This window comes from Anopheles stephensi, chromosome 3, assembly GCF_013141755.1.
Source record: "Anopheles stephensi strain Indian chromosome 3, UCI_ANSTEP_V1.0, whole genome shotgun sequence".
Taxonomy (NCBI): Eukaryota; Metazoa; Arthropoda; class Insecta; order Diptera; family Culicidae; genus Anopheles; species Anopheles stephensi.
In genome coordinates, this window is record NC_050203.1 from 20,345,103 (window position 1) to 20,358,655 (window position 13,553).

A 13,553-nucleotide genomic window follows, 5' to 3' on the forward strand; every position below is an offset into this window, starting at 1 on the left:
AACAAATAAAACAATAATACCTACAAAAATGCATCGGACTATCATGGCGAACGCCCACTGTGCCACGACCACAACACAAATCAGCTGACAGGCGTGCTGTCAAACGGAGCTGTCATGTGCAGGCTCGTTCCGCGAATCGCCAATGGTTGGTGGTGGTGTTGTTTGTGGATATATTTTATGGGTTTTTCGTAGGTGTTAATTTTCGTTCGTGTTGTTTTTCCTTTTGTTTGGACCCTTTCTGCAAAAGCGGAGGTGTAAATTTTATTGCGGCCAGTAGTCGTGAGCTGTGCGTTTGTTTGGACGGAAAGTTTTCGGTGATTAAAGATCGCAAAAACAGCAGCAGCAAAAAAGTGTTCCGCGGTGTCAACAACACAGACGAGACCCATCCAAGGCAATGGGAGCAGCATTTGGCGGAAGTAATCACAGCAGCAGCCTCGAGTACCTGTAACCAGCGCAACCCCGTTGGGGCTTTGTTTCGCGGTGATCAACTGCTCTACACGATCATCCAGCCGCTAAGCGCCCACACACGTCCTTGACTGGGGGTCGTGCAGTTGGGGAGAGAAAAATCATCCGTCCCAACCGTACCGCAGCAGTGCGTGCGCCAGCACAGCATCCCCAGTTTGTTCGTAAGGTAAGAACTTCAACCCCCTGCTTGTCTGTCCCGCGCAAAAAAAAACAAACGTGCTGTGCTGATTCATCGTCAGGAACGCTAGAGAAAAGCGCTGGTCTGTGTGTTCCTACCGTCCAAGGATATCCATGAGCGCGCGACAATTCATTAACATCAACCTGCCATATCCGCTGTGTCGTTGTGTCACCTGCGCGATTGGTTATGGTTTACAAAGCCTATAAGATGTTGATGATGATGTTTCCTCACTCTCGGGAAGGTCATGCACGGCGTACAAAACCTCATGACCTCGAAATAGAAAACGGTTTGGATCCTTCCAGTGTCCCATGGGGTACATCACTCTTATCCACAGTAGTAGCAGTATAGTAGCAGCAACCGAATCTGGCTGGCTAGTACACTCATCGTACAAATTTTCTCCATACTCGTTTCTCGCGCTACCTTGGCAACCAACGCAATAAGCGATGGACCGTCAAAACGAACAACGCCGGCAGTTTATCCGATCGCTAACGGAGCAGCAGCACAGCACGGAAGACCAACATCATCAGCGGGAGGAGTATGTGCTGGATGCAGAAACAGAACAGCGACCACCGTGCCAGAGCACGGCAGACCTGGCCGGGGAAGAAAACACGGAACCGGCTACTGCTGCGGAAAGCTCGGCTCGCGGAACCGCTAACGGTTTGTGTTCCCCTTAATAGCAGCACTGAATGTTTTTTAGCCGTACTCTGTGCCGGAATGAACAACGCTGGCATCTGCCGGACAAACGTAAACCTTAGCGGCAGATGTGTGTTTCTATCGTCTATCCAATGCTCTATCTCTGTCTTCACACGTTGAGTTCGTTGAAATATGGTTTTTATTTTCTCGTTTGATTTTACTCTTTTCCGATCTTTCCTCTGAATGTAGTGAAGTGTGCAAATGTTTATTATCACGCACTGCATGCCGGGAAAAAAAAATTACGGTCGAGTCCAAAAAGTATTCAGTATGTACCGAAGAGAAATATTCGGCCATAATAGTCGTTCGAGTACAGATCACTAAATGATCGCCTGTATATAGGAAATACAAGACACAATTCAATTTCAAATGGGTTTATTAACATTTCGACTACAGGAACTAATTTAATCAGGGTCCTTCCTCCACAGTAAGGACTCCTTATTCTACCGGACCATGCAGATCAAAATTGTACATCGATGTTTGAACCTTCCAAAACTTCTATATCTATTGCGCTTCATAATCTCTTTTAAAAGCAAAACAAGCTAGACAAATACTTTTTGGACTCTCCGAACATCTATCCGCGTTCGTCACGCTTACCCTCGATCGCTCAATATTGTTATGATCGGATGGGACATACTGCACCAAACCGTAAACCGAAAAGCACATGCAAGTGCGAGTCCCCTCCTACACCTCACTTTGACCCCGGTGGGTACGCGGTGGCAAATATTTTTCGTTCGCTTACCCTTCAAAACCTTTCCCGCACTCTGCAGCCCCCGTACAGCCACGTCTTGGGAACGGTGCGAATTGGTCCCGGGATTGTAGCAAAACACCACAAAATCGACATAGCAATGAATCAAACAAACTAAAGGCTAGGACAACACAACAAGAGAGAAAACAACATCCACCTCACGAAGCGACAAAGACGAAGAAGCAGAGTGATGGCCAAACCGGCCGGGCCGGGGAGTGCGTGTGAAGAAGGTGCTAGGATCACCCCGAAGCACATTGTGCAGGCTCGTGTTTCTGTGCACTTTTACTATTATCAGTTACGGCTCAGCCCGGCTGTGAGGGATCAGCTTACCGAACCTCCTTCTCATCCTCCTCCTCCTCCACCCACTGTTGTTGAACGATCTCATTCAAATGACGAATCGCGAATGTTTGTGGCACACACGCACAGGGGCACGCTAGGTGGCCCGGTTACATTAATCTCATGTGGAATGTGTGTGTGTGTGTTTTTTTTTCCTCTCTCCTTACAATTACACGCTGTCTGGTCGTGGCGCATTGTTTGTTACAGTTTTAATAATTTACAGTGTTTGTGTCTATATTGCTGAGAGCCTAGATCTCACTTTTTCCCAGAGGCTTAATCATACAAACCTCAGAATGTCTTTCTATTATCATAGTGTTGGTCGGTTGTACTGTAAGCCTCATATTTTAAAGCTAGACTGACGTTCCATGCGGTTGCCCTATGCTCTAGCGAATCTCTCCAAAAAGTCTTCCAAATACTCCACCGTTGTCAGCCGATTTCGGTGTCATAATAGAGTCGAAAAACTGCCTTTGAAGATTTTTTTTCCATCATGCGTATTTTTCCTAGTTTGCTAACATTAGGGTATTTTCTGACGGCTTGTTACAGCTGTTTCAAGTTTCAGAACACCTTCTTACTTCTGGAGAAGGATGGAAACGTCCTATAGCTACAAATTTTTCGGCTTCCCAACATGTATTGTAGTGGAATATCCTGGACAAAAGATCATGTTCCGATACTAAGCCGTCTTTGTGACAATTTTGTTAAATCCGTCCTAATTCTAGGGGACTCCCAACTGGCTTCAGCAGCGACCAATCGAAAATTTTCAGCAAATCTTAATCGTAGGACTTTACCCCAATCATGCTGCCAGGACCAACACGGACTAGCTGCTGATCTTCAAACCGATTGAACTTAAAAGCCTAAAAAGAGCTTTGTAACCCGGAGGTTCTCGGGATACAATATTTCTGTGGAATATTTATTGAGTGTAGAATTCTAGACCAACATTTAGCCCATTGAAGTATTGTAACGTAGTATCGAAGTATTGGAAAACGGATTGCCAGACGACGGCGCTAAACCGTGAGCGGTATCGAGGATTGTTACAGCAGGCCAAGACTGCAAAGCGGTTGTAGCGCCTGATAACTTCAACTTCAAGTATTGTCATAAATCTTTAGATACTTTAAGGAAATAACAAGCATCTATTTTTACGCCCAAAAATCCTCTGTCGGAGATCGAGTTCATTGGTTCATTTAGAAACCAAACACGGGCGCAATCTTCGCATTACTCATCGCCCTCCCGAACCACCAACACGTTTCTGATGACGTTTTCGTTTATGGCTTTTCTTTTTACGACCATCTGTAGTGTCTTTCCTTTTCGGTGCTTATGGATGCAATTTTAAGATATTTAATCACCACCCCAACCCCCGAAAGGCAATCGTAGAAACACGCGATACGCCAGTGCCAGCTAAATAGCGCGAGTGCAGCTTTCCGTTTCAATGATTACTGGCCGGCGCGACATTTGTTGACAAATGTCCCAAACCGAAACCTGGCCCCACTACTTACACCCTTTAGCTGTGTGCCAATGCTACTACGCACGCCATGATTCTATAAATGGTCCTGATAAGATCTACCATCCTCTCTCTCTCACTCTCTCTTCGCCACCCATAAAACCCACTAACCCACGACGACGAGGGAGGATGTGCTCCGGTACACGATGATCCATCGGCAAACATGTGGTGTTTGCGCCCCGTGTTCAAGGTATCGCTCCGATTCCACACGGTTTCCTCGTGCGAAACCACCACCATCCAGCAGCCCAGCCCGGTGAGTGAGTGAGTGTGTTTGGCAACTCAACGCACACAGCAGCACTGCTGGTAAACTGCTGCCACCAGTATCCGTTGTTGTCCGGCAGTACATGTTTGGCCGCGTTACAGAGTACAGCTCCAGTCGCGTGTTGCGCACTCGTTAGTACGAACTATGTTTGAAGTGATATTTTTGGAAAGAATGGAAATTGAACATCTGCTACGATATCTGGACGCTGGGAAAGGGGATGCGATGGAGGAACGAGCGTCCCAGCTGCATCGTATCCGTTCGAGACATATAAGTGAGTTGAGTGCGCAGGTCTACCGACTACGACCAAGTTTCGGAAGTTGTGAGAATAATTAGGATAAATCCCATGACGGGTGTCTATTGTGAGTAAAAGTGCAATAAGTGTGTGGCACGATGATCGGGAAATTGTGGAGAATTACAAACGCCTCTAGATCTGGGCCCACAGCATGTGACAGCTTACTGCTACCTGGATGGGAATAAAATGAATAAGACGATCGCTGTATCACAATCTCGGAGAGTTGCAACGAATCCAGCATATAGATTGGTTCTTGCCATGATAGTCAGTCCAGCGTACGAGGAGGTGGTCCAAGTGAGAGTTGGCAAGACTCATTTTTACCCACTTTTTTGTGATGGCTATGAGTCTGTGGGGCGGCCGAAGTGACAGCGACGCCGGTCTTCACACGGCAGGACCGGGTTTCAAATCCCATCCAAATCGCCTCCCTATACGTAAGGCTAACTACTTTACTACGGGTAAAATTTATTCACAGAAACCCACAAAAAATGGCAGGCCGCGAGACCTCTCGAGGTTGAAGTGCCAAGGAAGAAGAAGGAGATGAGTCTGAGTAAATAGTATGGGGACTAGGACTATATCTAGTAGCCTATATTCTCAACTATTCGTCGTCTTTTATCAAACTATACTGCGATATTGGTCGATACGGTGCAGACCGAGAAACATTGGATTTTTTTAAGCTTTGTTTATACTATCTGCGCGTTTCTTGAGAGAGTTTGACGCATTGGTTAGGTCCATACCCAATATGGGCTGTCCTTTATCTTCTCACTTCTGGAGAAAGTCAGGAACATCGATTCGGAGCCAGATCCATGCTCCAGAAGCTTATGAGTGACGATCCTGTCAAACAGTAAAGCAGATACTGGTGAAAAGGGGCGAAACCGTCCATATCTCAGCAGTGGACAATCGTTCAGACGATGGACAGCAAAAGTGAAAACTTATTACCAAACAATAAGTTATTTACTGACGTTTAATGTCCGCCATTACGCGTGTGGGTGCGAAGATAATATTAGTTTTACGTTTACGACGCACAGTGACGCATTAGCATTAAGTACAATTTTCTACCAATGATGTATTTGTTGTTTGGTGGCACGGAACGGCGTCTAAAACTCTGTAAAACAGAAAACTTGTTTTAAAAGATCCCGTGTATGTCTGTGCGCAGGGAACTGAACGTTTCGTTGTTCCAAAATTCCAAATTGCATTTGATACTGGATCCCCAATAGTATAAAGAAACACATTTGTTTTCATACCGATGTTATGTACCAGCAACCCCTTTTTTCTTCATTCATAGTGACACAAGTTTTGTTTTATAATAGTTCCCGTTTGTTCCTGCTAGAGGATCCTCCGGACAAGATGGACGGTCAGACATTTTGTTTTTCGCAACCTCCAACATGATCATGATCTACTCTCTTCCCTTTTTCTGTCCTCACTTTCCCTAGTGCGTGTTAGAGCCTTGCATCGATGTTTCAGCTTCTCCTTCTCACTCTATTGCCGTTGCACAAATAGTTTTTTTTGGGTCTAATTTCACTCGAAACACCTCGCTTTTTTAGTAACTCGCATACTAATCACACTTGTTCCGGTACCATTCCTCTTCCAGTTCGATCCCGTGTACGCTACTGGCTGAACGATATCGTCGATGAAATGCGAAAGAAAAGTCCCGCCTCGGTACAGAAATGGGTCGACTCGATACAGCTACCAACAGCCGGAAGTTCCGCCGGAGGAGGAGGATCGGCCGGCGCCGATACCGTCGCACCCGCCCAGGATGATCCGACGGCATACGAACCGGACTTTGCACGGTCCAATCAGCTAGCGGGCACCGTCTCACAGCAACCGGACGATGCTGACGCGCACGGTCGTTGGGAAGAAACGGTAGACCGGCACGATACGGAACCGGAGGAAGACGATCAGCAGCTTGCCTTTTCTTACGATGATACTCGAGAGGGTTCCGGTCCTCAGGAACGCGTACTTATCGACCCGAACCACACTAAGAACAACATTCCATCGGAACCGGCTTCTTGTACGCAACTTGCCACCAGCACACCGAAAGCAATCAAACCGGAAGAACCAGCAACGGACGCAACACCTGCAACCGCTGGGCTATCGATTCGCAACTTTTTGTCGAAAAAATCGCTTCTCGGAAAGTTTAGTCGAACGGGATCGAATCTCGTCGACCAGAGTCCAGCAATGACAGTGGCCGACAATGTCCTGTCCGCAGAACATCCGGATACGCCACAGGAGAAGAACGCCGAGGAACCCGTTCCCTCGCGCTTTGTGGCCGGTAAAAGCAAAATAAACGAATTCTACGACAAGCTCAACATGAACAAAGCCAAGTACGGCTTAATAAAGGCGAAAAAGCTCGACATTCGCCAGATGCTTGGTGGTGGTGGTGGTGGTGCGAGTGGAACTCGTGAAGATGGCCGGCACATGCATGAACCTGCACCGCAATCGCTACAGCCAGCCACCACTGCTGGGCCACATTTCCGTACGGATGGAGCGGTTGGAGAGGTGGAAGGACGGGCAAGCGAGCAGGACGAGGAACATGAGCGATCCGTTTCGCCGGTCCACCTGCACGAACCGCTGGAAGTGAGCGTGGTCGATGTGGATCCGTCCGATGCGTACGAGTTTTCGTTCGACGAATCGTTCCCCAAATCGGACGAACTGATCCCGGGCATGATCAGCGAGGAAGACGAGGAGGAGGAAAAGGAAAACATACTGGACGGTGGTGGTGCGTCCGGGGTGCCGGGCCACGCGTACGATGCGTACCTGAACCCACCGAAACCGAAAACGCACCGCATGGGCATCGGACGGATAGGGCGCAGCTCGAGCGAGAACCCGCGGGCCACCGCACGGCGCTACAATCTGATGGAAATTGGGCGCAGCTTTAGTGAGATGAACGATGATGACGATTCGTTTGCGATCGGCGAGTGTAACAATAGCTGCCCGAACCCTTCGTCGCTTAACACGAGCTCAAGCATCAACAATGGCAGCATCAACAACCTTACCCGCTCCGTTCCGGTTAGTCCGATTCCGCGCACGTCCAGCAAGCTTAGCATACAGCAGGACTCCCAGCAGCAGCAGCAGCATCAGGCACACCAGCAGCAGCACCAGCACCAGCAACCATCGTCTCAAAGGCGCCGGAGTACGATGCTGGTAAAGGATAGTTCGCTGCAGTCCGATTCCAGCCGCTGCTCGAGCGTGGAAAGTTTGCTGAATGCGCGCAAACCGGACCCGGAAAAGATACTGCTCAATCTGGGCTTCGGACCGGCACCGCACAGTACGGATGTGTTGGCCAAAATACCGAAACGGTACGTGCTGGTTAGAGTTGTGCGTTGTGAACGACGCACGGCTGAACCCGGCTTACAGTGAGTCAAACTCAAATCCGTACACCTTGAAATCTAACAGTTATTTTTTTACTTTGCGACCATTGGGCTGGCTCGTTCGACTCGTTGACGGATCGGTCAGATACGCCTGGGTGCAGTCGCACAGCTTACAGGGGTTTTCAGTTGATAATGTAAAAGCTAGTGATGTGCAAACTGAATCAGAATGAGTGAATGACTTAAATCTTAGCAATGAATTAGATGATTTAAATCATCACGAAGAGTTATTTTAACTCACCTATGATTTAACTCTCCGTGCCGACTAACCACTCACTCACTGCGTTTTAACTCACTCATGATTTAAATAACTCATTGGTGATTTTTTTCCTCGTTTTTACTCACTCGCCTCGTTTTTACTCACTCACCTCATTTTTACTCACTAACCTCGTTTTTACTCACTCACCTCGTTTTTACTCACTCACCTCGTTTTTACTCACTCATCTTGTTTTTAATCACTAGAGAGTTAAATATCGTATTGGCATATCGCATTGGTCACGATCACACGATGATTTAAGAAAATACAATACTATAACGAGCCGTAAAGATAAATTGTTCATAAATAAATTATTAAACAATCGATGCGTTATGCCAATACGATATTTAACTCTCTAGTGAGTAAAAACAAGATGAGTGAGTATAAACGAGGTGAGTGAGTTAAAACGAGGTGAGTGAGTTAAAATGAGGTGAGTGAGTAAAAACGAGGTGAGTGAGTTAAAACGCAATGAGTGAGTGGTTAGTCGCCACGGAGAGTTAAATCACCAATGAGTTATTTAACTCATGAGTGAGTTAAAACGCAGTGAGTGAGTGGTTAGTCGGCACGGAGAGTTAAATAATTATTCAAGAATAAACTCTTAATGAGTGAGTATAAGATGTAACTCACCCGTTAAACGGATTTTAGGCTACAGCAAGTTTCACTCATTGTTTAAAGTCTTTTGTACAACTGTTGAATGAGTCCTAGAAAGCCAGAGAACCTTTAAAAGATTTTTTTATGTCTCAGTTTGGATTTTTTTTTTAAATATTATTTTGTAGAATGTTTACTAATTATCACGATTTCAAGATGTCCGGATTTGTTGTCGAGGGCACTGTATCCAATCCTTATTAAACAACTCCCTTGGGTATTTTGTTCTTCCGCCAGGTTTCTTAAACCATCCCAAGTGCGTGGAGTCGATACGGAAGCTTTCCTGCGGCAGCAGCAACTGTCGATGCACATCCATGAGAATAGTGTTCTCGGTTATCGGGGACTAGTAGGTGAGTCATCCACAAAGAAAAACCGTGTCGATCAGCAGCAGCAGTTGGTGGTGGGTGGGGTTACATACGGAACCATTATCACACGGCGGCTGTGACGACTCTCATCGCGGTAATCACATCTGTTTTTTCCTCATTTCGATTCTTTCTTTCTCGAAGCCGATTACGAAAAGCTGCACATTTTGCAGCGCTTTCAGTCGCGACCCATGTAAAGCAAATAAAAACCCCTAACCTCATGATCGTGATCGGGTGGTGGTCGATTGGGCGTACCGTGTTAGCATAATTTCATCCTCATCAAGCACACAACCCCGGGTGGATCGTACCGGTACGAGGCGCGAATTATTTCGCTCGGATCGTTCTCTGTGTTCGTGTCACCGCACACACGCATCGCCGGTGTTTTCTAACATGCTAGCCCTAGTCTATTAGCACCTTTACTTAATGTACTCTACACGACCTACTGTGCATCATCTCATTAACAAACGCGTGGAGATGCTGTAGTTGCGAAGAGGATACCGAAACAGTTGTGGCTAGCAACAGGAACACAAAGAGAGAGAGAGAGAGAGAGAAAAACCGTGTAAGCTGTTAGAAGGAGAAAACAAGTACCATTTTTCACCTCTTCCCTGTATATTTGTTGTTGCTTGTTTTGATCTTGCCTGCTCTGTTGTACATTGGAACACTGTTGATTTTGTAATTTATTATCCATTTTCGATTAATCGCACGGTTTTGAATGACTTCCTATTTATTGTGGATATGTACCATGAATGCAGGGTTTTCCAGTTGATAATGTTAAGGCATCGATCGATCGATCAAATGGTTTATATCTCAAGGTTACGCACTTACCCCTGCACTGTGAACTGCAGGTGTGAACAATCAATATCATCAGCATCGCTTAGAATATCATCTGGTAACATCCGAATGAAAGGAAATAGATTCCCCTGTCATTTGTAGCCGTTCCCATGTCAACTAGCTTTGTTTACCATGTCATCTAAGGAGCCTACAAAACATTATCAACTGAAACACCCCGTATTATTTGACAAATCTGCACTTTTTAACTATCTCTTCCAGCATGAACAAAACACTTCGAGAAGCGTGGCAGGCAACATTCTACGACTTTCATACAAATCACACTGTCCACAAATTGGCTTGAGCAAATTTCTAAAGAATGCTGACGTTTGTTCAATCAAAATGGCTACGGTTGTGTATTTAAAGTGGACAGTGTAGTGAGATTGAAAGTTGCAGACATGTCCTGCTAATATCTGCATGGTTTGCTTAAGAACTCTAAATGTGCATACACATTAAAAAAAACCCCGTACCACTCCATTACTGTACATTTCATTTACGTTAGTATGCTTGTATATTATTATTTTTAAATCTGTACTTCATTATGCTCATTACTTTTATTATATCCTTGCCTCCGTGTTTTGAATGAAGCGTTTTTTTTGTTTGCTGTTCTTTTTTTCTTCGTGCTTAATTTTATTCCAACCACTGTTCGCAAGGTGTCAGCTAACGTTCGCAACCCTTTTTCCACCCCTAGGTAATCCGCACATTCCGCCGTCGATGATTGTGGCCAAAATTATGGAACGGTTTCAGGAGAACGACACCAAGACGCGGCTGACGGCCGCCGGTGTACCGCTGCTCCAGTCATCCGACAGCCGCAACTCGTCCGGACCACCGTCACCGATACCGATGACACGGCACGCCTCTCTAGCGACGGCCGACGGTCGTCTCAAATACTAGCTCCGATCCGATCCGACCATACCGGATCCCGGCCGTGGGTGGTTTACGGACACCCGAGCGGGACCGGATCGGGTGTGTGATCCTCAAGTGTGATACTTTTAAACCGTACGCCGCAGCACACGATTATTACGAGCTGAGATGAGATTTTAATGTATCCTTAACTTTTAAACTGGCAGCATGTGTGTGTGTGTGTGTGGTTGTGTACCTCAGTTTACTAATTCCCCATTTTTTTTCGGATCAGAATCAGCAAGCGCACACACACACACACACGCACAGCCTATTTCTATCTATCTACTACAACTCACCGTACTATTGTACCTATTTTATACTACCAACTTTCTCCAAGCGAGCTTTAACGAGACTTGTAGACTTTGTAGACCTTCCTACTACTATTCTCCTTCAAACCTCTTCTCACGACATCAGCATTATTTTGTATGGAGAAGCATACGCGTGAAAGGGAATCGAAGAACACACACACACACAGAGGATAAGCTAAAAGCAAAGGTGTTGTTAGTATCATTCGAGAATCATAATGAGCGACTAGAGAAGTGGCTAGAAGTAGAGAAGACTGGTTGGAACGCGTTGGGTGTTGTGGGATTCAATCTGCTTTGGTCCTTACTCTTTTTATCACCATTTTATCACCAATTGTGTAGCAATCCCTGCTCCTTCGGCCTTGTGATGATGATGATGATGATGTGTTGTGTAGGATTATTTACCTTAGGTAATAGGCTAGCCTCTACGAATGGTGTAAGATATTAGATATTCCACCGGTTTTTTGTTTGTTTGTTTAGTTTGTATGCACGGTGGCTAAAATAGGATACTCTCGAAGGCGTGGTTGAAAATACGGGGTGAAAGTAGACAACATAGCAAAAAGCGCAATCAAACGTAGCAGAGAATGGTAAAATGGCACGAGCTTACTGTACGGGACTGGTGCGGGAGTTCTAAAGAGCCCACCTTGTAACACGCGGGAACACAGCATTTCTAAAGGATTTTTAAAACCAATCAGAATCTCTCGCTCTATCTCCCTTTCCGAATGCATATCTCATCAACGTAATGATGTTTTTCCGCACTGTTAGTCGGTCCCTCGGTCGGACTCAAAATTTTTGTATTCACCTTAGAGAAGTATGCAGCAAATCGTTACTATTTCAAAAATCTGGAAATGGAAATTTTTAACTGATTCAATTCATAAAGAAATGGTCCGAGTTAGGGAGATCACCACTAGAACCGTTTTTATAAAGCAACACACCTACAACACTAGGACCGGGAAGGGAGTCGATCTGAGGGTCGGTAAGAGTTGTTCTCATTTCAAGTTGTTCCTGTTCTGAGTCTGACACACAACCGGCAAAGCCCCTTGAAGCACTTGTTAGCTGAATAAACGTTGTAACGTAAAACGAACAGCACAGGGGGGCAGGAACGACATTCGTCTGCTGCTGAAGCAGTACGTAAGAGTGAAAGAAATTATCGCCGTCAGGATGTCCGGTTCGCCGTGTATAGCTCAGCAAGCTCGTGGTTCATCCTTTTCCCCTCCACACTCCATGCTCGAACACACCGCCAAGGATGGTCCGGAGGATGCGTCGCTCGAACACGCCCAGAGCGTTTGCATCCTCCGCTCGAGAATGGTTCAAGACTCGTTGCCATATAGGACCACCGGGCGAATCAGTGTGCGATAGATCTCACATTTCGTGCGGTCTCGAAGTGTTCTGGATCTCAGCAGACGGTGAAGGCAGAACTCCTCTACCTCCTCGAGGTTGTCGCCGTCGGCTAACACGCTGCTGCCCCACTCGGGCTCCATCAAGATCAGAGCCTTCGGCAATCAGGTATTTCATCTTCGTCGCATTGATCATCAGTCCAATTCTTGCTGCTTCACGTTTCAGTCGGGTGTACGCCTCACACACACACCTTCGCTGCCGTCTTGCCAACGATATCTATGTCGTCCGCGAAGCCAAGAAATTGGAGAGACCGATAGAGAATCGTTGTCCAGCCCCGCGCCTCGTATGACACCTTCCAAGGCTATATTGAACAGTAGACAGGAGAGTCCGTCCCCTTGCCTCAGACTCCTGTGAGTTTCGAACGACACCGACAGCATGTTCGATACTCTCACTCTGCACTGCACCCCGTTCATGGTGGCCCTTAACAGCCGGATCTACTTTCCATGATGTTCCATAGCTCATTCTTATCCATGATATCGTAGGCTGCCTTGAAGGCGATAAAGAGGTGGTGCGTAGGGATCTGGCGCTCTCGGCACTTCTGGAGGATCTGCCGAAGAGTAAAGATTAGGTCGGCGGTGGATTTGCCTTCAACAAAACCAGCTTGGTAGCTTTCGACGACATTCGTAGCAAGAGGGGGCAAGTCTGCAGAACAAGATCAGGGACAGGATATTATAGGCGACATTGAGGACTTCAATAGCACGATAGTTCGAGCATTCCAATCTGTCGCCCTTTTTGTAGACTGGGTGAATGACGCCCAGCTTCCACTGCTCCGGTAATTCTTCCTGTTCCCAGATTCACGTGATCAGCTGGTGCATTTCGACGGTAAGCCTCTGACCTAGGCTGACTACTTTACTACGGGTAAAATTAAATCACAGAAAGTCAGAAATGGCAGGCCGCGAGACCTCTCGAGGTTGTAGTTGCCAAGGAAGAAGAAGAAGTACCTTTTTATTTTGCTTTGAAAATAGAGTCTGTAAATTCTTGATCCATTGATCAATTTCTATATCTGAATTCTCAGTAACTTCATCCGG

At 46.3% G+C, this 13,553-nt stretch overlaps 1 protein-coding gene across 7 annotated transcripts; it reads left to right on the top strand.

Moving 5' to 3' along the window:
- Window positions 1-108: 108 nt before the first annotated feature.
- Window positions 109-12,215, top strand: LOC118512790. Of its 7 annotated transcripts, none has more exons than XR_004906352.1 (6): window positions 109-631; window positions 1,085-1,300; window positions 6,055-7,762; window positions 8,970-9,082; window positions 9,239-9,678; window positions 10,614-12,215. XR_004906352.1 is itself a non-coding variant. In XM_036057708.1 (5 exons), the coding sequence occupies exons 2-5, from the start codon at window positions 1,087-1,089 to the stop codon at window positions 10,814-10,816; spliced, it is 2,238 nt and encodes a 745-aa protein (XP_035913601.1). In that variant the 5' UTR covers window positions 110-631; window positions 1,085-1,086; the 3' UTR covers window positions 10,817-12,215. The 7 variants fall into 7 exon arrangements, 3 of the variants coding, with proteins under 3 accessions (XP_035913601.1, XP_035913603.1, XP_035913602.1); XR_004906351.1 differs by having other exon boundaries at window positions 9,239-9,653; window positions 10,614-11,133; XM_036057708.1 differs by lacking the exon at window positions 9,239-9,678 and having other exon boundaries at window positions 110-631.
- Window positions 12,216-13,553: the final 1,338 nt, after the last annotated feature.

Excerpts from the sequence above, each read along its gene's own strand:
- LOC118512790 (XM_036057708.1), top strand. The coding sequence starts at position 1,087 with ATGGACCGTCAAAACGAACAACGCCGGCAGTTTATCCGATCGCTAACG. Across the intron at positions 1,301-6,054 it reads GGCTCGCGGAACCGCTAACG|TTCGATCCCGTGTACGCTAC; the intron begins GTTTGTGTTCCC and ends TTCCTCTTCCAG. Across the intron at positions 7,763-8,969 it reads TTGGCCAAAATACCGAAACG|GTTTCTTAAACCATCCCAAG; the intron begins GTACGTGCTGGT and ends TTCTTCCGCCAG.